Source organism: Pygoscelis adeliae, unplaced genomic scaffold (assembly GCF_000699105.1).
Source record: "Pygoscelis adeliae isolate BGI_AS28 unplaced genomic scaffold, ASM69910v1 Scaffold220, whole genome shotgun sequence".
NCBI classification, from domain to species: Eukaryota; Metazoa; Chordata; class Aves; order Sphenisciformes; family Spheniscidae; genus Pygoscelis; species Pygoscelis adeliae.
Window position 1 is genome coordinate 2067481 of NW_008824049.1, and position 17598 is coordinate 2085078.

The window sequence follows — 17598 nt, forward strand, 5'->3', positions numbered from 1 at the left end:
AAGCCTACCTCCTATTTTTTTTTTTTTTTTTTAAACGTTCCCTAAAGGTTGTCCCTATGACTTTTACTTCCTTTTTTTCCTTACGTATAAGATTTGTGATACACAACTCCATTGTCATCTGCTAAAATATCCTCCATGCAGCTCTTTAATTTCAGGAAAACTCACTTGTTTAGTAAGCTCGTCTTTCAGGGCAAGTGGCTGCTATCGAATGGAGCAGCAGCACTGAAAGACCTGCTCATCATGCGGCAGAAATGATGACAATACTTCATGTCAGAAGCCTGCCGTGTTTCTGAGAGATCTTAATCTCCACTGAAAGAGCTCTCTGTTTTTTATTTCCGTATCAGCCTCCTGAATGTCGATAAAAAGAATTACTTGGGCATTATCAGAAACCGTTTTATTTCAACAAAGGGCCAATGAAAAATAAACAAGCCTTTATCTGTGCAGCAAGACTGATAGAGTTCGCACAAGTCCTAATTCAATCAGATCCTGAAACAACAGCTATTTAACACAGCAACACCAGCACACCTCTCCTCCACTCCGGGGAGCTTTCCCATGAATACCTCCACCAGCCCCAGCACTGGGCATAGACTTAAAAAAACCTCACACCCCAGCACTCTTCAGCGCAAGGAAAGCAGCTTTTGCAACAATTTTTTCACTAGCCCAGGAGAAAGGCCCCAAAATTGAGAGGAGAGGTAGCTGGTCTGGAAGGGAATTTAGATTATCTAGTCTGCCTTTCCCATGGGGCAGGAGACAAGCAGCACAGCTAGGTGATGAACACCTTCCCTTGCACGGCTGGGTGACCTGCCAGGGGAAAGCCCAGGTTCTCCTCCTGACTTTGGCCATCTGAAGGTGATACAGCATGTACAGCATCCTCTGCTGTTTCATGATGATGGGAATGGATGAAAGGGCCTCTCTTAATCCAAGGAGTTTTCTACTGAGCTTTTCTTGTTGGAAGTTTGGGTTGCTCTGGATGGGCAAATCATTTTAAAAACCCCACATTATTTTATTAACACTTGTATGCGCCAATAGCTCTTTGCACTGGAGCTAGAGGAAAGAAAAAAACCCTCTCTTCCCTGGTCAGACCGTGCTAACCCCAGACCCAAGCAGCGTAAAGGCACTGAGCAGAGTCCAGCTCCGGGGAGGGCTTCTCTCACTATTGAGGGCTTTGGCACCCAGCTGGTGGGGCTTTTTTCCCCCTAGGCACTCCAGCAGCACAAGGGGAAATGCTGTGGGTTGGTTTTCTGTTTTATTTGGTTTTTTTAAACAGATTATAAACCAGCTAAAGCCAAATGGAATTTCATGGGATGAAAAGGCATTTCTCAGCTTGACAGCTTTCTCCTCACTGAATCCCAGGCCAGCTGCAAAGAACATGTTTTTTAGGAGTTCCCACCAAAAATAACCCCAACACCCAAGTAAGAAAAGCCCCTGGAGTCCAAGCCCCCAAGTCTTCCCAATAATTCAGTGTACCACAAAGTCTTGGGTAGCAAAGCAGTGCAGAAGCCCATCAGCTCCATTTTTGTCCCAGAAGGAATGTCCTCTGAAACCCCCTGGTTCCCACAACCCCCAGATGCTCTGGCATGTGGACACAGGGGCAAACAGCTGAAGCCACTGAGCCTTTTGCTAAAATAAAGCCTAGATTATACAGAAAGTAAAGGAAAGGATGTTCTGCTGCCCTCCAGCATCTCCGTGGCCTCCTGGCTGAACCATGGATATTTGTTACCCCTGAAAAATTAGGCTCTAGCAATCTTGTGCAGGCACAGAAAAGCTTTGGAAACCACCTGTGGATAACCCAGAACTGACTGGATTTACAAGACTGTGCGGAAATAAATGCTATTTAGATCACAACACAACATCCAGGTCGTTACATTTAAGATAACTTAAATGTAGCCTTCTCTTCAACGCTGCCCTAACGAAAGGAGGGTCTCAAACTGCTGGTCAGACACCCACGGGCACTGCAGGCTGCTGCTCCACAGACTTAGATCAGCACAGCCGAGCTCAGAATACAGCACAGTAACTTTAGTTAATTTTTCACCCTGCTTATCGCAGTGCCCAGAGCCCCGACCCGTGGTGCCTGCTGCCCTGCCCAGCCCTTGAGAGCATCAGCTGCCAGCGAGAAGGTGGGCTCCAACACTCCAGCTGCCTCCGGAGACAGACGGTGGATTTAAACTCTATCCTCCGTGGTCTGGGAATGCTGAATTAATAACTGAGAAGCCACTGACAAGGGAAGCAGCGGGAGGAGGCAGGCAAGGATTTATGGAGAGGCAAAGCAGCTTGCAGCCCTTCAGCAAGACGAGGATCTTCACCGAAATGCCTGAACAGCCATAGACCTTCCTGCCTGCCCTTTGCTGTCCCCCTCCTCTTTATTCACCTACACTGGCTCTGAGAAACATTAAGCATGAGAAGCAGCGCCGAGAGCTGGCAGGAATCATGCGTGCCCAGAATCCCCTGCCCAGCCTCTATCTTCCCAGTAACACTCCCGGCTCCCTCCAACTGATTTTTCTGATGCATTTATTTTCATAGGACGGAATAATTTTCAATTAAATTTTGTAACAAAGATGATGTTAATGACAATTCAGAATAAAAATGGTTTTATCATCAGTCTGCAAAGATTTTATGGCAAAATGGAGAAGCATTTTGCAGCGCGGGAAGAGCCTTTTCAAAGCCATGACTTCAAAAAAGATGGATGCTAAATAAGGCTTTTTGTGCAATATAGGTCGTGGTAAGAGGACAACATGGAGTAAATAATTTATGTCAAACCCCAGTTAATTTAGAGAAAAGAAAGCAACTTACCCAGAGCTGATCATCCATTCCTGGTGGGTTCTTTTTAATAAAAGCACCATAATACGTAGCAATATTTCGGTGGTGAGAATACTTCTTCAGCATGTTAATTTCTTGTTTGATCTCTTCCTCTTCATCCTGGGATGAGGCGAAAAGAAAAACAAAACCAGAGACCCTAAGAGGATGCACTTCACAGGCTCCCGTTTCTCTTTGTACATGGGTGAACTTCCACACACCCCATTTCTGACCAACCTCACCTGTTTCCTTGCACCATTTTTTACAGCTGCTTTTTGCACCATGGAACTGATACCAGAGCCCTGGGAGCCTGCAGCCTGGACTGGAGGCTAATGGGTTAAACTAAAAAAAAACAACTAATGGGTTAAACTAAAAAGCTAAGATGACCAGAACTGGAGAAAACACATGCTTTGCCACACTGCCCATTGCATTTCTGAACACTGAACTGGACAAATCTTCAGGCGGTGCAGAAATCAGGTGGTTTACAAATGGTTCAGGTCATGCCGTCTCCTCCAGAACGGGATCCTGAAGGTGCTGGCAGAGTTTAAGGGTGGGCAGCAGCCCTCTCACATGGGTTAATGACCCACCATCCCTGTGCACTGCTTCAAACCTCGTGGCACGAGTGGGAGCGGAGACCCCAGGAACCTCCTGAGGAGCCAAATAAATACCTGCACATGCCACAGGTGTAAACGGGGCTGGCCAAGGGCACTGATCTGCAGGGTGGGAGCAAGGCAAGGTCTGGCCAGGAACGGAGCCCTCCCATGGAGACATGCTCTACATCCAGAGGGCCACCAGTGCCGAACTTTGGCATCACAGCCAAATTACATGTTTTCAGCAGTTTAGACATTCCTCCACCTTTTTAAACTAATTCCTTTAATAATTCATATCATCATTTACATCAGTATCGCATTGCTCTGAAGCTTAACAATACTTGTGTTACCCCAGTAATGCATCAGCACACCCTCCTAGACCCATTAAAGGCCCAAGAGGATGGTTTTCTAGAAACCACTGCACAGCAGAAGTGCTCCTGCACTGTGCATCCCAGCCGTGTGACACACCGCTCCTGCCCTCCCTGGAAGCAGCACAAGACATTTGGGGACACCAGGAGTCATTGGTGGTGCAGTGGCACCACGCAGGGAGCACGCAGATGCTGCCTGTCCACAAACTCTCTGCCAGACTAACTCAGTCCTGGTGACAAGCATCATTCCCGTGGACTGTCACGGCCCCTCTCCGTCCCATCTGCAAAGCTGCAACAGCTGAAGCACCTGAGGCAGGGGAACTGTACCAATACCTGTTTTGATGTCCTACCTTTTTGCTTTCACGACCATCAAACATGCCCTGGTTTTATTTTAAGCTGACCGAATTCCAGCCCACTGTAATTCCACGGGCTGTGGAGCAGCAGTTAGTGCCTTGCTGTCGATGAGCTTTATTATAAAAGGACCAGCAGGGCTGTTACTTCTTTCTCACCCTTGTGTCCCTCACCTGCTTCATCCTGACTTCAGTTTTACAAACCAGCAAGGGACAAGACACCCTGGTGAACAGCGAAGCTGCAGGAGCAGCTCTTCTTGAAGATGCTCCCTGACCAGGTGTCACGCAACATGGACAGAAACACGGCTTTCTTCCCAAACTACCACAGAAAGCAACTTAATGACTACAGTGTTCCAGAGAGAATTCAGGGAAGAACAGTGAAGATGAGGACAGGAGGAACAAATAAAAGAAGTAGCTAGGTGGAGCTTGTATAAATAACCTCCAATTTTATCTTTGGTAAGAACATGGAGAGCGTAAGCACCAAAGACGATGAGGAATGGACCCAAATGTTACAAGGAAAACCCATTTTGGAAGACTTATCACCTCTTTCCTTCAAGCAGTCGACACAACTTTGCTTGTTTTCATCTGCCCAGGAAACCACGGAATAGAACACTTAGTTTATCAGGCCCCAGAGATATTTTTTTTTATTGAAGCCCTTTGCAACAAAAAAAGCAGCTGGATGCTCAGCGGTGCTGGGAATAAGGAGGAGCGGTCAGTGCAAAATCCCACCAGCTCCCTGAGTACCACTAGCCAGCTCTTCAGTTGTCCCCGGTCTCATACCCGGCTCTCTAGGAAAAATGGAGATAAGCCACAGAGACACTTGATCTAAGGTTTTATCTTGAGTCCCGCTTTAGGTTGAAGTATTCAAAATGGGGAGGGGGGGGGACCAAAACAAAAAAATCAGAGCTGTGGATGGCACCTGAGGACATCTGCATGGCCAGGCTCAGGGGTCTCCAGCCCAACCTCCTGCTCCAAGCAGGACTATTGCCAGTGATCACCACCAGCAAATCCAGCGAGGGAGGGAAGAAAAAATGAATTATCATAGCGAGCTGCTGTAACTACTCCAACCCCAAAACCAACAAAACCCAAAGACCAGGTTTTGCTGCCACACTTTGCCTCCATCCATGAATTCTATTACATCCATCACTGGAAGTAGGGCATGCAGCAGGACCAGCCCCTGGAAAATGAATCCAAATCCTTAATTCAGAGATAGTGGCTGCCCAAACTGATCAAGTGCTGTAATTTCAGGGCCTCTATGCTGCCATCTTCCCTAACAGATAATTAGGGAATATATGATAATCTATGCAAGAGCATAGATAAGTTAAAGCATCATCGTCAGGAGCACGTGGTCAGGATGAGATGCTGGCTGGGAGCTCACTTAGCATGTGGGGGCTTTACACTCTAAAAACTTCCTCCATGAAACTGCAGATGGCTATGGTTGGGATGACCACACTAGTTTGGTTCTCTGTAGGCTTCTGAAAGACATGTTGTCATCAGGGACATCCCTGAAAAAAGAATGGGATGGAAGAACTGGATAAAACCAAGCAGCGGCAACACTGAAATCAGTGCATGTCAGGACGTGGTAAAGGACTGGAGTGGACACGTTTGGGTTTTCACCAGCAGCCTTCGCACTGAGCCTGGACCAGGTGCCAAATGTGGCTGTAGGCACAATTCAGGGACCAGCTTCAGAGATTACTTGAGAAGTGATTCCCAGGACCATTCCTGTGGTGGCTGGAGGACATGGCTCTAGATCTGACTCCAGCATCAACAGCTATGAAGCACAGTCAGTCCCCTATCACATCACAGGTTTGCTCTGTCTTCACTGTGGTCATTGCCTGTCCTGCCCAAGCCTGGTCCTGTTCCCTGAGCAGCCTTCTTTCAGTGACTAAGGGCCAGTGGCATCCCTTCAGAGGACATGGAGGTCTCACCTCTGCACCTCAGCTGATCGTGCTACTGCCTGCTAGATAGCTGCTTCTCCACTCATGCAATATTGGTGTCACCCGAGGCTGAGAAGCCACCACACGGGGTATTCAGTGGGGTAGGGAGAAGTAGAAGAGAGCAGAAGTTCGATTAGGGGTTTTTTTTAGAGGACTGGCTTAAAAAATCTGCGCATTATATATTAAAAGAAAAATAGCCTATGTGTTTTAAGATGGCTAAAAGCAGCTTAAGGGAAAAATAATTAAATATCCAAATAACACATCCCACACCAAATATCTGATTTACTACCTTGGATGTTCAGAGACCCTACCTGAGACCCTACTTTGGAAGGTAAAGGTTTAGATCTGGGATATCTACTTAAAGACGTGGCTGAAAATATTAGTTATTGGGCAGGATCATATTTGGGCTACTTTTCTCCAACATCTTTGCTTGGAAGTGACGATATTTTAAAACCACCGAACTAACCGTGGACTCAAATTTAAGCCCCTGTTTGGCTTAAAATATTCTGATTTCTCAGCTTAAATTTGTTGTGACCTCAGACTTCATCCATGGGAATCTCACTGCCATTTATGCCATGGGGTTACGTTTGGTGGGTCTACCTATTCCCTTACAGCCTGCTTCCTACAAGAACTAGATAAACGGCACTCGTAGATGTTGCAAGTAAACAAAACCAAACATCATTCACATTTACAGACTTATTTCCATGCATCATTTCACCTGTTAGCACAAAAAAGAACCTGAATGAAGGTCCTGTAGAAATTAATACCACACCACAACATCTAAGGTATTTCAAAACATACTCCTGAGGCCAGCTGACTGCTTTCACAGCAAGTCAATTCTGTATGTGCTGAACTCCTGAAAGCTAATTAAAAGCATTAATTCAAAAAAATAAGGTGGGTAGATTGGGATAAAGTCCTAAATTTTGAAATGTGTTATTCCAGTAAAAAACCCCACCACAATAAAACACATTCTTGTTCCCAAACCTGGTGGTGTTTATGTAAGCAGGAACTTTGGGAGGTATAATAAGGCACTTAAAAAAAAATTATTCAAGAAAAAGCAGGGTCACAATTTCATGTGACCCTCCTAAATGCATCTGTTAGGTTTATAGGGATCATAGCAGTTCCACTCACTTTTTCTTCCGTGGCCGTTGGGAAATGGTGAAACCATTTTTTCCCCTAAATCCTGTTATTCATTTAATAACTTGTAAATTCTTGGTTTTCTTAGTCTGATACGAGTTTCCAAAGAGCCACGTTTCTGAGACCAGGGTGGTGCATTTTTTCCTCTGTATCAACAGGATGCACAGGAGTAATTTAACTTGCCTAGTAAAGTTATTCATAATAATATCTGCACATAGTTTTGGTGAACAAAAGCTTTTTCGGTGAAAAACATGGATTTGGAAAAACTGAAATGTGTTATGAATACATGATTCTGTTGCTCCAATTTTCTTCAGATTTTATTAACACATCCAAAAGAGCCACTGCTGGAACTGGATGCTGCTTTGTTTCAGCATAAAATTACTTAACCTCCAAAACTCTTCCAGATTTATTTTTCTCTCACACATTTATTAAAACCAAAACCTCTTAATGGCACATTTCACATGAAGGCAAAGGGGATTTGCTTCCCAGGAATACAAGGCTTCCACCAACCCCCACACGTTATCACACCCCATCCCCTTTCCCCTCTTATCTGTAATTTAAGGATGCAGGAGGAGGAGGATACATTACCCCGGTGACGTCCATAACCTTAATAGCAGCAAGCTGGCCCGTTTTAACATGACGACCCTGCAAAAGAAAAGGGAGAAGTTTGTTTGTTTTTGCTCAGTGGCAGTGTTTTCCTTGCAGTGAACAATATTCTTCAACAATCTCCTCACCCTGGCAGCATCCACACATATTTTTGCTTTTTCAAGAGCATCTTCACAGCAGCCATGATGGGAAAGCAATTCCCTCCCCTTCCTCCTGCCATTACAATTAATTAGTAAAGGGCCTTCGATGCATTTTCCTGGCAAACAAGTGCTGGAAATATCTGTTAATGCTCAGCCATGCAAAAAACCAGCTCGGGGCCTCTCCTGAGCACAGAGCATGACTCAGCTGGAAATGGTCTGCTGGAGCTGTGATGATGAGTATGTGCTGACTGGGGTACCCACATGGCACTTATTTCAGTCCCCTCGTGTTCGAGACCCAGCTCTCATGGTCCTGGGGACACCCAAGGGACTCCAAGCCTGCAGGACACCATTGTACACTCTGTCCACTAATTTATTTATTTTGCAAATGTCTCGGTTAGCAGGCTAGAGCGGTTTTTAAAATCAGATTTGCTTCTTGGCTATGGAAGCGACCCCATCTTCAGCTCTGGCACAAGCAGGGAGTGTGCATCTAGAGGAGATGCTCGAGAGCCAGCGCGGAAACAGAAGCTCCTTGACACATATGGCCTCCTCCATTTTCAGCAACTGAAAAATTAGCAAATTACTGCAATAAACTGCTTGTTGCACAGTGCTTGACTACATTAATCCTAATAGAAAAATGCCTGGAAGTGATGGGGAAAACTATAAAAGAGCCCAAACTGTTGATGGGGTCTTAAAACCAGCATAACTGCTATCAAGCAAGCCAATTCCCAGCCATTCCTCCTCTCCCAAGAAATGGATCACCCAGCATCGTATCAAAATAGCTCATACCAAATCATTTCCCCCCCCTCCATTTGAGGGCACATGCTCTGCTTACAAACCGGGCAGAGCCAGAGGAAAAGATGCTTCTTCTCCAGAAAAAACAGCAGATGCTGATCCCGGCAGGAGAGCCAGGAGGCAAAGGGAAGCATCCCTGCTTCCCAGTCACTTCTTCCTATGGGAGCAGCCCAAGGCCCCATCACATGGGATACGGTGTGGAGGACACACAGGGAACAGCAGCTCCTGCCCTGCAGCATTGATAATTAACGCACCAAGGACACAACAAGGAGCAGAGGCTGAGAGGGGACAAGCCACAGTATGGCAGAAACAGGGAAAAATACGAGCATTTCCTAAATTGCAGGCTCCTCCGGCCCCCCCACCAGGGTGCTTGCTGATGAGCTGGGTTTTCTGCCCAGGTTTCCCAGCCCTCCTGCAGGCTGGAGATGGTCTTTCACACCATCTCGCTTCCAGCAGGAACCCCAAATTACCAGACACAGGGACCTCTCCCCAGCCCCTTGGGTTTCCAGGCACAGCATTGGGAAGCAAACCCAAGTGCCGGCTGCAGAGCAAGGCAGCATCATCCTCTCCAAATTTATGACTTCACCAGGAAGCCAATTCACCCACCAGGGCTCCTCGCTCATTTATTAACACAATTTATACGTCCTGAGCAATCGCACGGTCTAACAACAGAAAAAAGGCGCTTTATTTTAAAATGTGCAACATAAAAAGTAATAGAATAAAGCCCAGCCCAGCAGCAGCGGGCTGTGGCTGAAGCACCCCCTGGATGTGGCTGTGGGGAAGGAGAGGCACATTGCTAGACACAACAGAGCTCAGGGGATAGGCTCAGACACAACCACGGCACACTGCATCCTCCATGAAATGGAGGGAGATGGGGAAGCAAGCTGGGGCATTTCAAGCCATGTATTTGCTAGTTATAGCCGCCTTCATCTGACATATCACCAATTCATTCTGTATTTTAAGGAAATGCCCCAGCTTTGCTGCGGTGGAGTGCTGCAGCCTACCTCTGATACTGGCCAAGGGCAAAAAGGAGCCCTGTGTGCCCACACCATCTTTCTCTCAGGGATCTGCCACCGCCCCATACACCTCCCAAGTATTTACAAATGAAGGTAAGATCTTAATATTGTGTGAACATTTACCAAAACAAAATAAACTCCTTTGAAATGTATGTTAATGTAAGCCGTGAGGGACACTTAGTCATGCAAAAGCCAGGCAAAGTAGTACCAATAAGTATTTAGCCTTGGAACTTTAGAACAAAGATTTGCTTTTCATATAGTTTGTTTGCAGTGATGGATCGTTGAGCTTCATCCTGGCAGACTTCCACCTCTGTCCAGGGAAACCGGGGGTTTCCTCACCAGTTAACTGTCCCTTTTAATTCAACATACCTAAGCGCTCAGCATTGATATTTGCAGTGAAACCATCATATATAGTTTAGAAAACCAGTTGATTTTCACCCTACTGCAGGCATCCTTGGTTTCGCAATACAGATACAGACAGGCTGAAGAAAGACACTGAGAACTGAAAGCAATAGATGCAATACAGGAATAAAATTACCATCTGACCTGTACACGTTAAAAGATGTCAAGGCAGCAACAAGCCCTTTTGATGGCATTAGCCACCAACTGCCTCCTGCACACTGGCCATGCAGAAGTCAGTGCCTGTGCCCAAAGGTTGGAAGCGGCACTGGGAGCGCCCATATCCCTGCAGCCTTTCCAAAGGAACCAGCCTGGACCAGGCAGCAGAGCCATTTCTGCCAAAGCCAAGGCAAGCTGAAATTGTTCATTAATGAGTGGTAAGCACTAAATTCTCCAGTGTGAACCTTGCACTGCTGTTAAGAAGATACAAAAGGAGAATGGGGTAGCAAGACCAAGAAAAGCACCAGAAAGCCCCTGTTGCAATATGCTTTTACGTCCTGTGTGTCCTCCACCCATCAAAACTTGTTGGCTTTTTCCTTTAAACCATCACCAGAGCAGGGGCCTCCACTACAAAACCACAGAACAACCGAGCCCAACTCCTGCTCCTGGGGTCGCCTCTGATCCCCCAACAGCAAAAGATGTGGATCAAAACAGGTAAGACTGCAGGTGCCTACACAGAATTTCAACAGAAATTCTCTGCTTTTTCAAAATTCCTGCTTTTTGGTGCCCCTGTACTTGGGAGCTCACCCTGGGGATGCTGGAGAGGGTGCAGATGCCCAGAGGCAAAGCATTCATGAGGATGAGACCCTTCCAGGTAAGACAGTCACTTCTGAGCCTTCAGACCACGCCACTACCGACGTTTTTGGCAACAGGAGCGAAGGAAGCCAGAGGGGAGCAGCAATCCTTGCAGCCACCCTTGCTCCCCGTGCCCTCCTCGCCTCCTGTCTGCTTAATAATCTATGCCAACAGCCCTCAGTTGTCTGTCTGCCTGCGGAAAAGGAGCTGATCTGCTCTTTAGCAATCTGTAACATTTTGTCTTCTCGCCTTCTTTGTCTCCTGGCATTGTTCGGGATTTTTCCGCTTGTCGGTGGTGGGTGAGCTGCTTCCAGCTGCTCGGACATAAGAGTGAGAGATGCAAGAGGACCGGCATCCTCCCAAAGCCCAAGCTGCCACGATATCCCAGCATCCGAAACGTGGTACCACCAGCCCCATCCTGCTGTGGGGCTCAAGCTCCTGCATGCCGTTGCCTTTGCTTTGGACATAAGCATAGGTTTACCCTCCTCTTCCTCCCCGCTCACACAGGGCAGTGACTGAATCCCCCAGAAGTTCAAGGAGATGAAGGAGAAGAGATTTCCAGGACGCACTTTCACCACCCCATGTTGGCTGTTCACAGTAAGCACCGCAAGGTTTGAAGGACCACCGCCAGCATCACCTGGAGTACGGCTCCCAGAGGTCTCAAATACACAAGTATCCTCCATCCCTGCTCCTTTCCCTGAAGCAGGTTTTGCATCTGGCTACATGATGTCCTGGCTGAACTGCAAGATCTGCTTTCATCTTCATAAATTCAGCACCGTTACAGATGCCGTGATGGCTGCGACAGCGTAAAACAAATAGGAGGAAATCAGAGCTACTAAAGCGTTTTTCCCCATCTCCAGATTTGCTGTCAAGGTTCACTTGGGTATAAACCCACGTTTCAGCCTCAAGATTGTTTAAGCATGAACTTCAAAGCTGCCACAGTTTTTAATTAAACATCCATCTGAGCATAAATTCATGCTCCTAATTACTCTTAAAATGTTATATCAACTATCACTAACTTGATAATGTCAAGTATTAAGACTAATTTCTGCAAATGAAGCAGGCACCACAAGTTTTTCTTCAAAGGTTGTGGTCCTCACACTCCATAAAGCGTAATGGACTGGCACACGATGGGAACGTGTTGGTTTAACGTTGGTAAACGCCTTTAAACATCAATTGATGCATTCAAGCATTATATTTACTAAATAAATAAACCCTGGCCTCAATATCAGCCTTTGTACACAAAACCTGCATATTCTGGCCCAAAATTCAAGTCCACATTTTAAGGACAGAAAGAAGATGATTGATTGTTGCTTTTTAAAATTTTGCTTGCACAAGCATGGATTTCACCTTTAAGCAAAAACTGCAATTTCTGTACCCAGAAATGTATCCCACCACATTTACTTAACTTCTGCTGTCTGCTCCTATTCGTTCAACAAAATACATGACCCACCACCTGCTGCAACCAGTGGGACACAACCAGAATTGTCACTCTTTTGAGCAAGGCAGAGGTCCCATTTCCTTCAGCCGGGCAGAGCATCATCTCTTAAACCTCCCAACCAGAGCACCTACCCTCCAACCCCCCATGCATACATAACCCCCATAGCAGGCATTTAATGGAGTAACCCTGTTGCAGGTCTGATACTTTAAAGCAAAACACTTGGGATCCAGCCATTTTGCAATGCCCTTAGTCATGTAACAGGTAAATATTAAATAAGTGGAATTAGGGTGCTCTTGCAAGGCACTGCAGAAATTTCAACACAGACAGCTTTGCTGGGACCAGAACACAACGCCACCCCTCACCACTGAGAAAGTATAACCTGAGGAACACTCCATTTCATACAGAAATCTCAGTAAACTCACACAAATAACAAAGTCTCATAAAAGTCCGAATAGTACCACTTTGGCAGGACAGAAGCCTCCCAGCTAATTTTCTTCCATTACATTTTTGTTGCAGTTAAAATACCAAGCTGATGCCAGCAACCCAACAACTGCCCTTTCTACTGGCCAACTCCTGCCTCTAAACCATGCCATTAGACAGCACGCCCTCGACACCACCAACTCCAGCACGCACATATTCTTCCTACAGCAGAAACGGCGTGGGACACTAGAGGTTTTGCCAGGTAAGGAATCATCAGTTCATTTTTCTACATTAACGTATCATTTTTTATATGTGCTACCCGTGACAAACTCTTTGTCAAGCCTTACTTCTGCAGACACACCGTAGGTGTTCACGGGTGAGTCTCATCTCCTCCAGACTCCATTTCTGCATCCCAGACCTTCTGCAACAGAGATATCCTGGGGTGGGCCAGAACTTCACACAGGTCCCTGGTCCAGGTCCTGCTAGTTCCTAGTTTTCCTGTAGTTCAAGGCAATTCAGAGACTCGGACCAAGATTTTTAGCATGAAGGCACTTTAGCACTAACGCACCGAAAATTGCATCCAATTTTTCCTGGTAGAAGGAACTTTGCCTTCCAACAGGAGCTGTGCATCCGAACTGCCATCCTGCAGTAAATTAGACCATTTATAGCACACAGCGTGACTCGTTCTCAGCTTTTACAGAGTATAGGCACGTTTATGTACTTCATTTCCCATTGAAAACAATCTTGAGGGTGCCAAAAAAACCCCTTCCAATTAGTTTAAAGGGACTAAAATATTTATTGATGGAAAAACAGGCTTATCCTAGTGTGGAAATTCAGCAAGCTCCAAAAGAAGCTGTTTTTATAAACGATGTACTCTAGCTTTGCACTTGGTTTACACATCTCTTCAAACATATCTGAAATAAATCCATGTCTCTGAGAAGGTAATTAAAACATCAGATACTCTAAATATCAGGTCAGCGTAAGAAAAAGTGAGTCATAGAACAGGATGGGAAAAATGTTTATTTTAACAAAGAGTAAAATACCTGTTTGATTAAAACACAGTGATCATGGGCCAAACCGTATTGTTCCTGCCTGCACTTAACCCCAGCTACTGGCAGGGGGATTTCAAGCCAGTGGGAACTCAGGACAACCCTGCAGACTGGGGACCAGGTCCTCACCCTGGCCAGGACTCAGCCCCATGTCGCTGCCTTTCGGCCAAACACTGCAGCAAAACCTCTGCCCTTTACAGCGGGAGCTTGTGCTGCCCTTTCTGAGAGAAATAGCATGACCATGACACCAGTGCATTTCCCTCCAACAGCACACATCTCCACCTCTCCATCCTCTCTTGGGTTCACAAACAGCTTTGCGCGAGCTTCAAAGCGACCCCACTGCCCCAAGGAACTAAAGGACACGACTGACTTGAAGCGGTTTCTTTCCACTTCGGGCAAATTTCACTTGTTTATGGGGCTACCTAAAACACCCTCTGTTCCCCCCAGGCTTCAACACACTCTCTGCAAATGGCATCCTCCCATATACACAGCATGCCTGAAATTCCAATGCTTTGACACCAGAAATGGAAAATCTATGAAAAAGATAGAAAGGTGGATCCAATCACTTGACATCTCATTTGCTGGCCACGTGACATTTCCAGAGTTGCTCCTCTGTCCTCTCCAGCTCTCCTGCAGAAAGCTGGTTGCTCGCTCAAGCAATTCACTGAGCAGGACAAGCACAAGTTTTACTTACAGCCAATCCTCCCTCACATCTGTCATCTTTTCCAACATTTTAAGAAATAAAACCCTGGAAAACATTAAAAAAACTCAGAGAGAAACAAAAATAAATAGAGTGGAATTTTTTTTTGGGGGGGTTCTCCTCAGCTGGTAATTTTTATTAATACTTTAGTTTGGATTGAACAACCAGAGCTTCCCCTTGGAAAGGCATAAATCCTCTCCCAGCACAGACATCTAACTGCTCAGGGCCAAGCTAATGCTCTGTGTTGACCGAACAAAGCCGAACTTTGGACTGAAATATTTCTAATCCTTTCTATCAATCCAAGCTCTGATCGGGGTCGTGCAGCTGGCAGAGCTGCAATTCCATTACTGCAGCTCACAATAGGTCTGACATTAAGTAAAGAAGGCAGGATTACTAGATTAACAAGCTAAATTGTTAAATTAGCATATTATTCATCTCCAGAAATAACACTCAGTATAGCACATAGGTGAGCAAGACTATAATCTTATATTCCCTTATATATAAAGGGAAACACATCCCTTACACCAATGCTTGCACCTGTGCCATCCCCCATCTCTCTTGTAGTTCAAAGGAGAGTGGAGACAGCAGCCCTCCTCCAGCTCAGGAAGAACTGAGAAGTTTCCCTCTTCCATGGATAAAACCGCCGACGTAAGAGGTCCTAAATCAGCATCCGAGATCCCACATCCTTCCAGAAGTTTCTGTAGACAGTTCCTCTAGATGTGGCTTGCACCCCTTCTAATTCCCACCCAAGGAAAACCACTGGTTAGAAAGTGCTTCCCCCCTCTCTGCAGCATTGCCACCATTTAACACCAGCAAACTGGCAATGGGGGGTTGTGTATCTGCTTCACGCTCGCAGAAAGGGCTGTGTACAGATTTTGTTCACAAGTGTTTGAAGCTGTAGGTTTTGAAGAGCTGTGCCTCACAGTCACAGAAAACCTTGCAGCAAACCAGATTTCAGGAGTTTCTGCATCTGGCACGGCCTTCCCAGGACACAGGAACGAACACCGTTCTCCTAAAGGGAGGTCAAAGCCTCAACAAGAGCAGGTCTAGGCTGGAAGATGAGTGGACCAAGCATAACAGCACAGAGCAGACAGAGATAAATAACAGACAGCAAATACACCAAAAGTGGGTTTAAGGAGCAGCCTACGGAAACCTGAGGCACCAGAGGACTAAGGAGAGATGTTCCTGACAAAGAGCAACGTATTAAAAAAAAAAAAAAAAAGAGGACAAACAGTGCCTTAGGAAAACATTCTCAGAGCTGGTCCCACACTAAAGGCAGCAAGATTCAAAGGAGCACCAGTGGGATGGAGGAGGAAAGGGATGCCGCCGGTTACTGCTGGACCCCTTGCAACTTTCCCAGCCCCTCTGCGAGCTTTGCTCTTTGCTCTGGCACCCCCAGCACATGCAGGTCCGACAGGGCAGCTCCCAGTGTGGGGGCAATCCCCATGGTACTCTGCCAAGGGGAGCAGCCCATCACCTGCAGCTCCCCATGACAGAGAGTGGCAGTGGCTGGTCTCTGGGGGTCCTCCTTCCCCTCCCGCGCAGCTCATCCTCCCTTTGCCCCCGGCACCTCTGCTTCTCTGCAAATACACGTTTTTGCAGTTGAAAGAAGGCAGTACAGTCTGTTCCCAATAACATTAGTTCATGACAGCCATGTTATTACCACCCTTTAACACCCCCACTGTGCTTCTGTTTCACATCACTGCCTATTCAACACTGCAGTATTCATAACTAAAATTAAATCTCCGTTTAGGAGACCCACAAGGCACCCTTTCACACAGGCCACATCTCTGATAGCAGCACCAGGTTGCTCCTTCCAGCGGGAAGCACTAAGCCATGGAGGGAACGGCGCTGCCCACATGCGCCGGGACCACACAGTCTTCTAAAGGGAGATGCTTGGCTCTCGAGGGTGGCCCAAGAAAGACACAGCCTCCTCCAATGAGCCAGGCTATCCCACAGGCTGACATCTTCCTCCAGACCCTTGCTGCTTGACATGTAGCAGGGGACCACCACAAACCTGGCCAGGTCTGGACTGCAGCAGGGAGCTTTTGCATCTGCAAACACCAGGCAGACCCCAATTTCCATGTGCTTTTGCTGTATGCAACCCAGTTTGCCTCACAGCCAACTTTTTCTGCATGGTCGCAGCGCACCTTGGCTTTATCGTCGCCACAACAACACCGGTTTCAACGTTCAAACCCAAACTCCAGGATGAGCTCACCAGCTTCAGGGCACCAGCTCCCATCACAGGTGAAGCTGGCTCTGTGTGGGATACAGGAACAGACATCCCAGGGCACGAGCGAGCTCTCTAAGCCCTTCCCTGTAATTACTGGGGCTGCTCATGACCTCAGACCATATGCTTCGGGATGAGAGCAAGCTGCTGTGTCCAGAGCTCAGGGGCACCAGCACGGTCTCCACCACACAATGTGCTTTGGTAGGGCTGCTGCTGTTTCTTCTGTATTTGTAGAAAAAATGGTCCCTTCAAAACAGATTGCTTCTAACGTGCTCCATGCTGCAGGGCAGACAGGGCTTAATACCTGCAAATGTGTGCTGATGCCTCCCATGGCAATTCATCCCAGAACACTGGACAGACATAGGTACCCCTCAGTCTCCTCAGGCTTTTGGTACCCCATTTATCTGTACCACACATTAAGTAGCTGCATTTCAACACATGAAGTTTCACTGGCTCTTTAACCCATGCTCCAAATCAGTAACTGTCTTGCAAACTGCAGCTGAGTTAAAAAAATGGCCCTTGCGGGAAAAACACTTCACATGCTGATGGAAATGTGGCTTCTTGAAACACCTCTTCAGTGCCATCTGCTTGACTTCGGCTCTAGTTTCATAGTAGCAAGATCCAATTTTGGAGGTGGCATGTAAAGTGCAAGGTGGTTGTTCAACCAACAAACGGCGGGGAGAACCACCTCCCGCAAACCTGAGTGCTCAGCACACTCTCTGGCAGTGGGGATGGACAGCACTGGTGGCAGCAGACAGCCACAGGGGAGTCAGGTAACACTGAGGTATCTGTTATCTAAAGCTGATTGAGATATTTTTATATTTTTTTTGTCCCT

The 17598-nt window shown here is 46.7% G+C and overlaps 1 protein-coding gene across 1 annotated transcript in view; it reads right to left on the reverse strand.

Moving 5' to 3' along the window:
* Window positions 1–17598, reverse strand: part of TNIK (TRAF2 and NCK interacting kinase) — a 147906-nt gene that overhangs the window by 70274 nt on the left and 60034 nt on the right. The window contains 2 exon segments of the mRNA XM_009333601.1: window positions 2791–2916; window positions 7764–7820. Coding sequence (XP_009331876.1) covers window positions 2791–2916; window positions 7764–7820 — 183 coding nt within the window.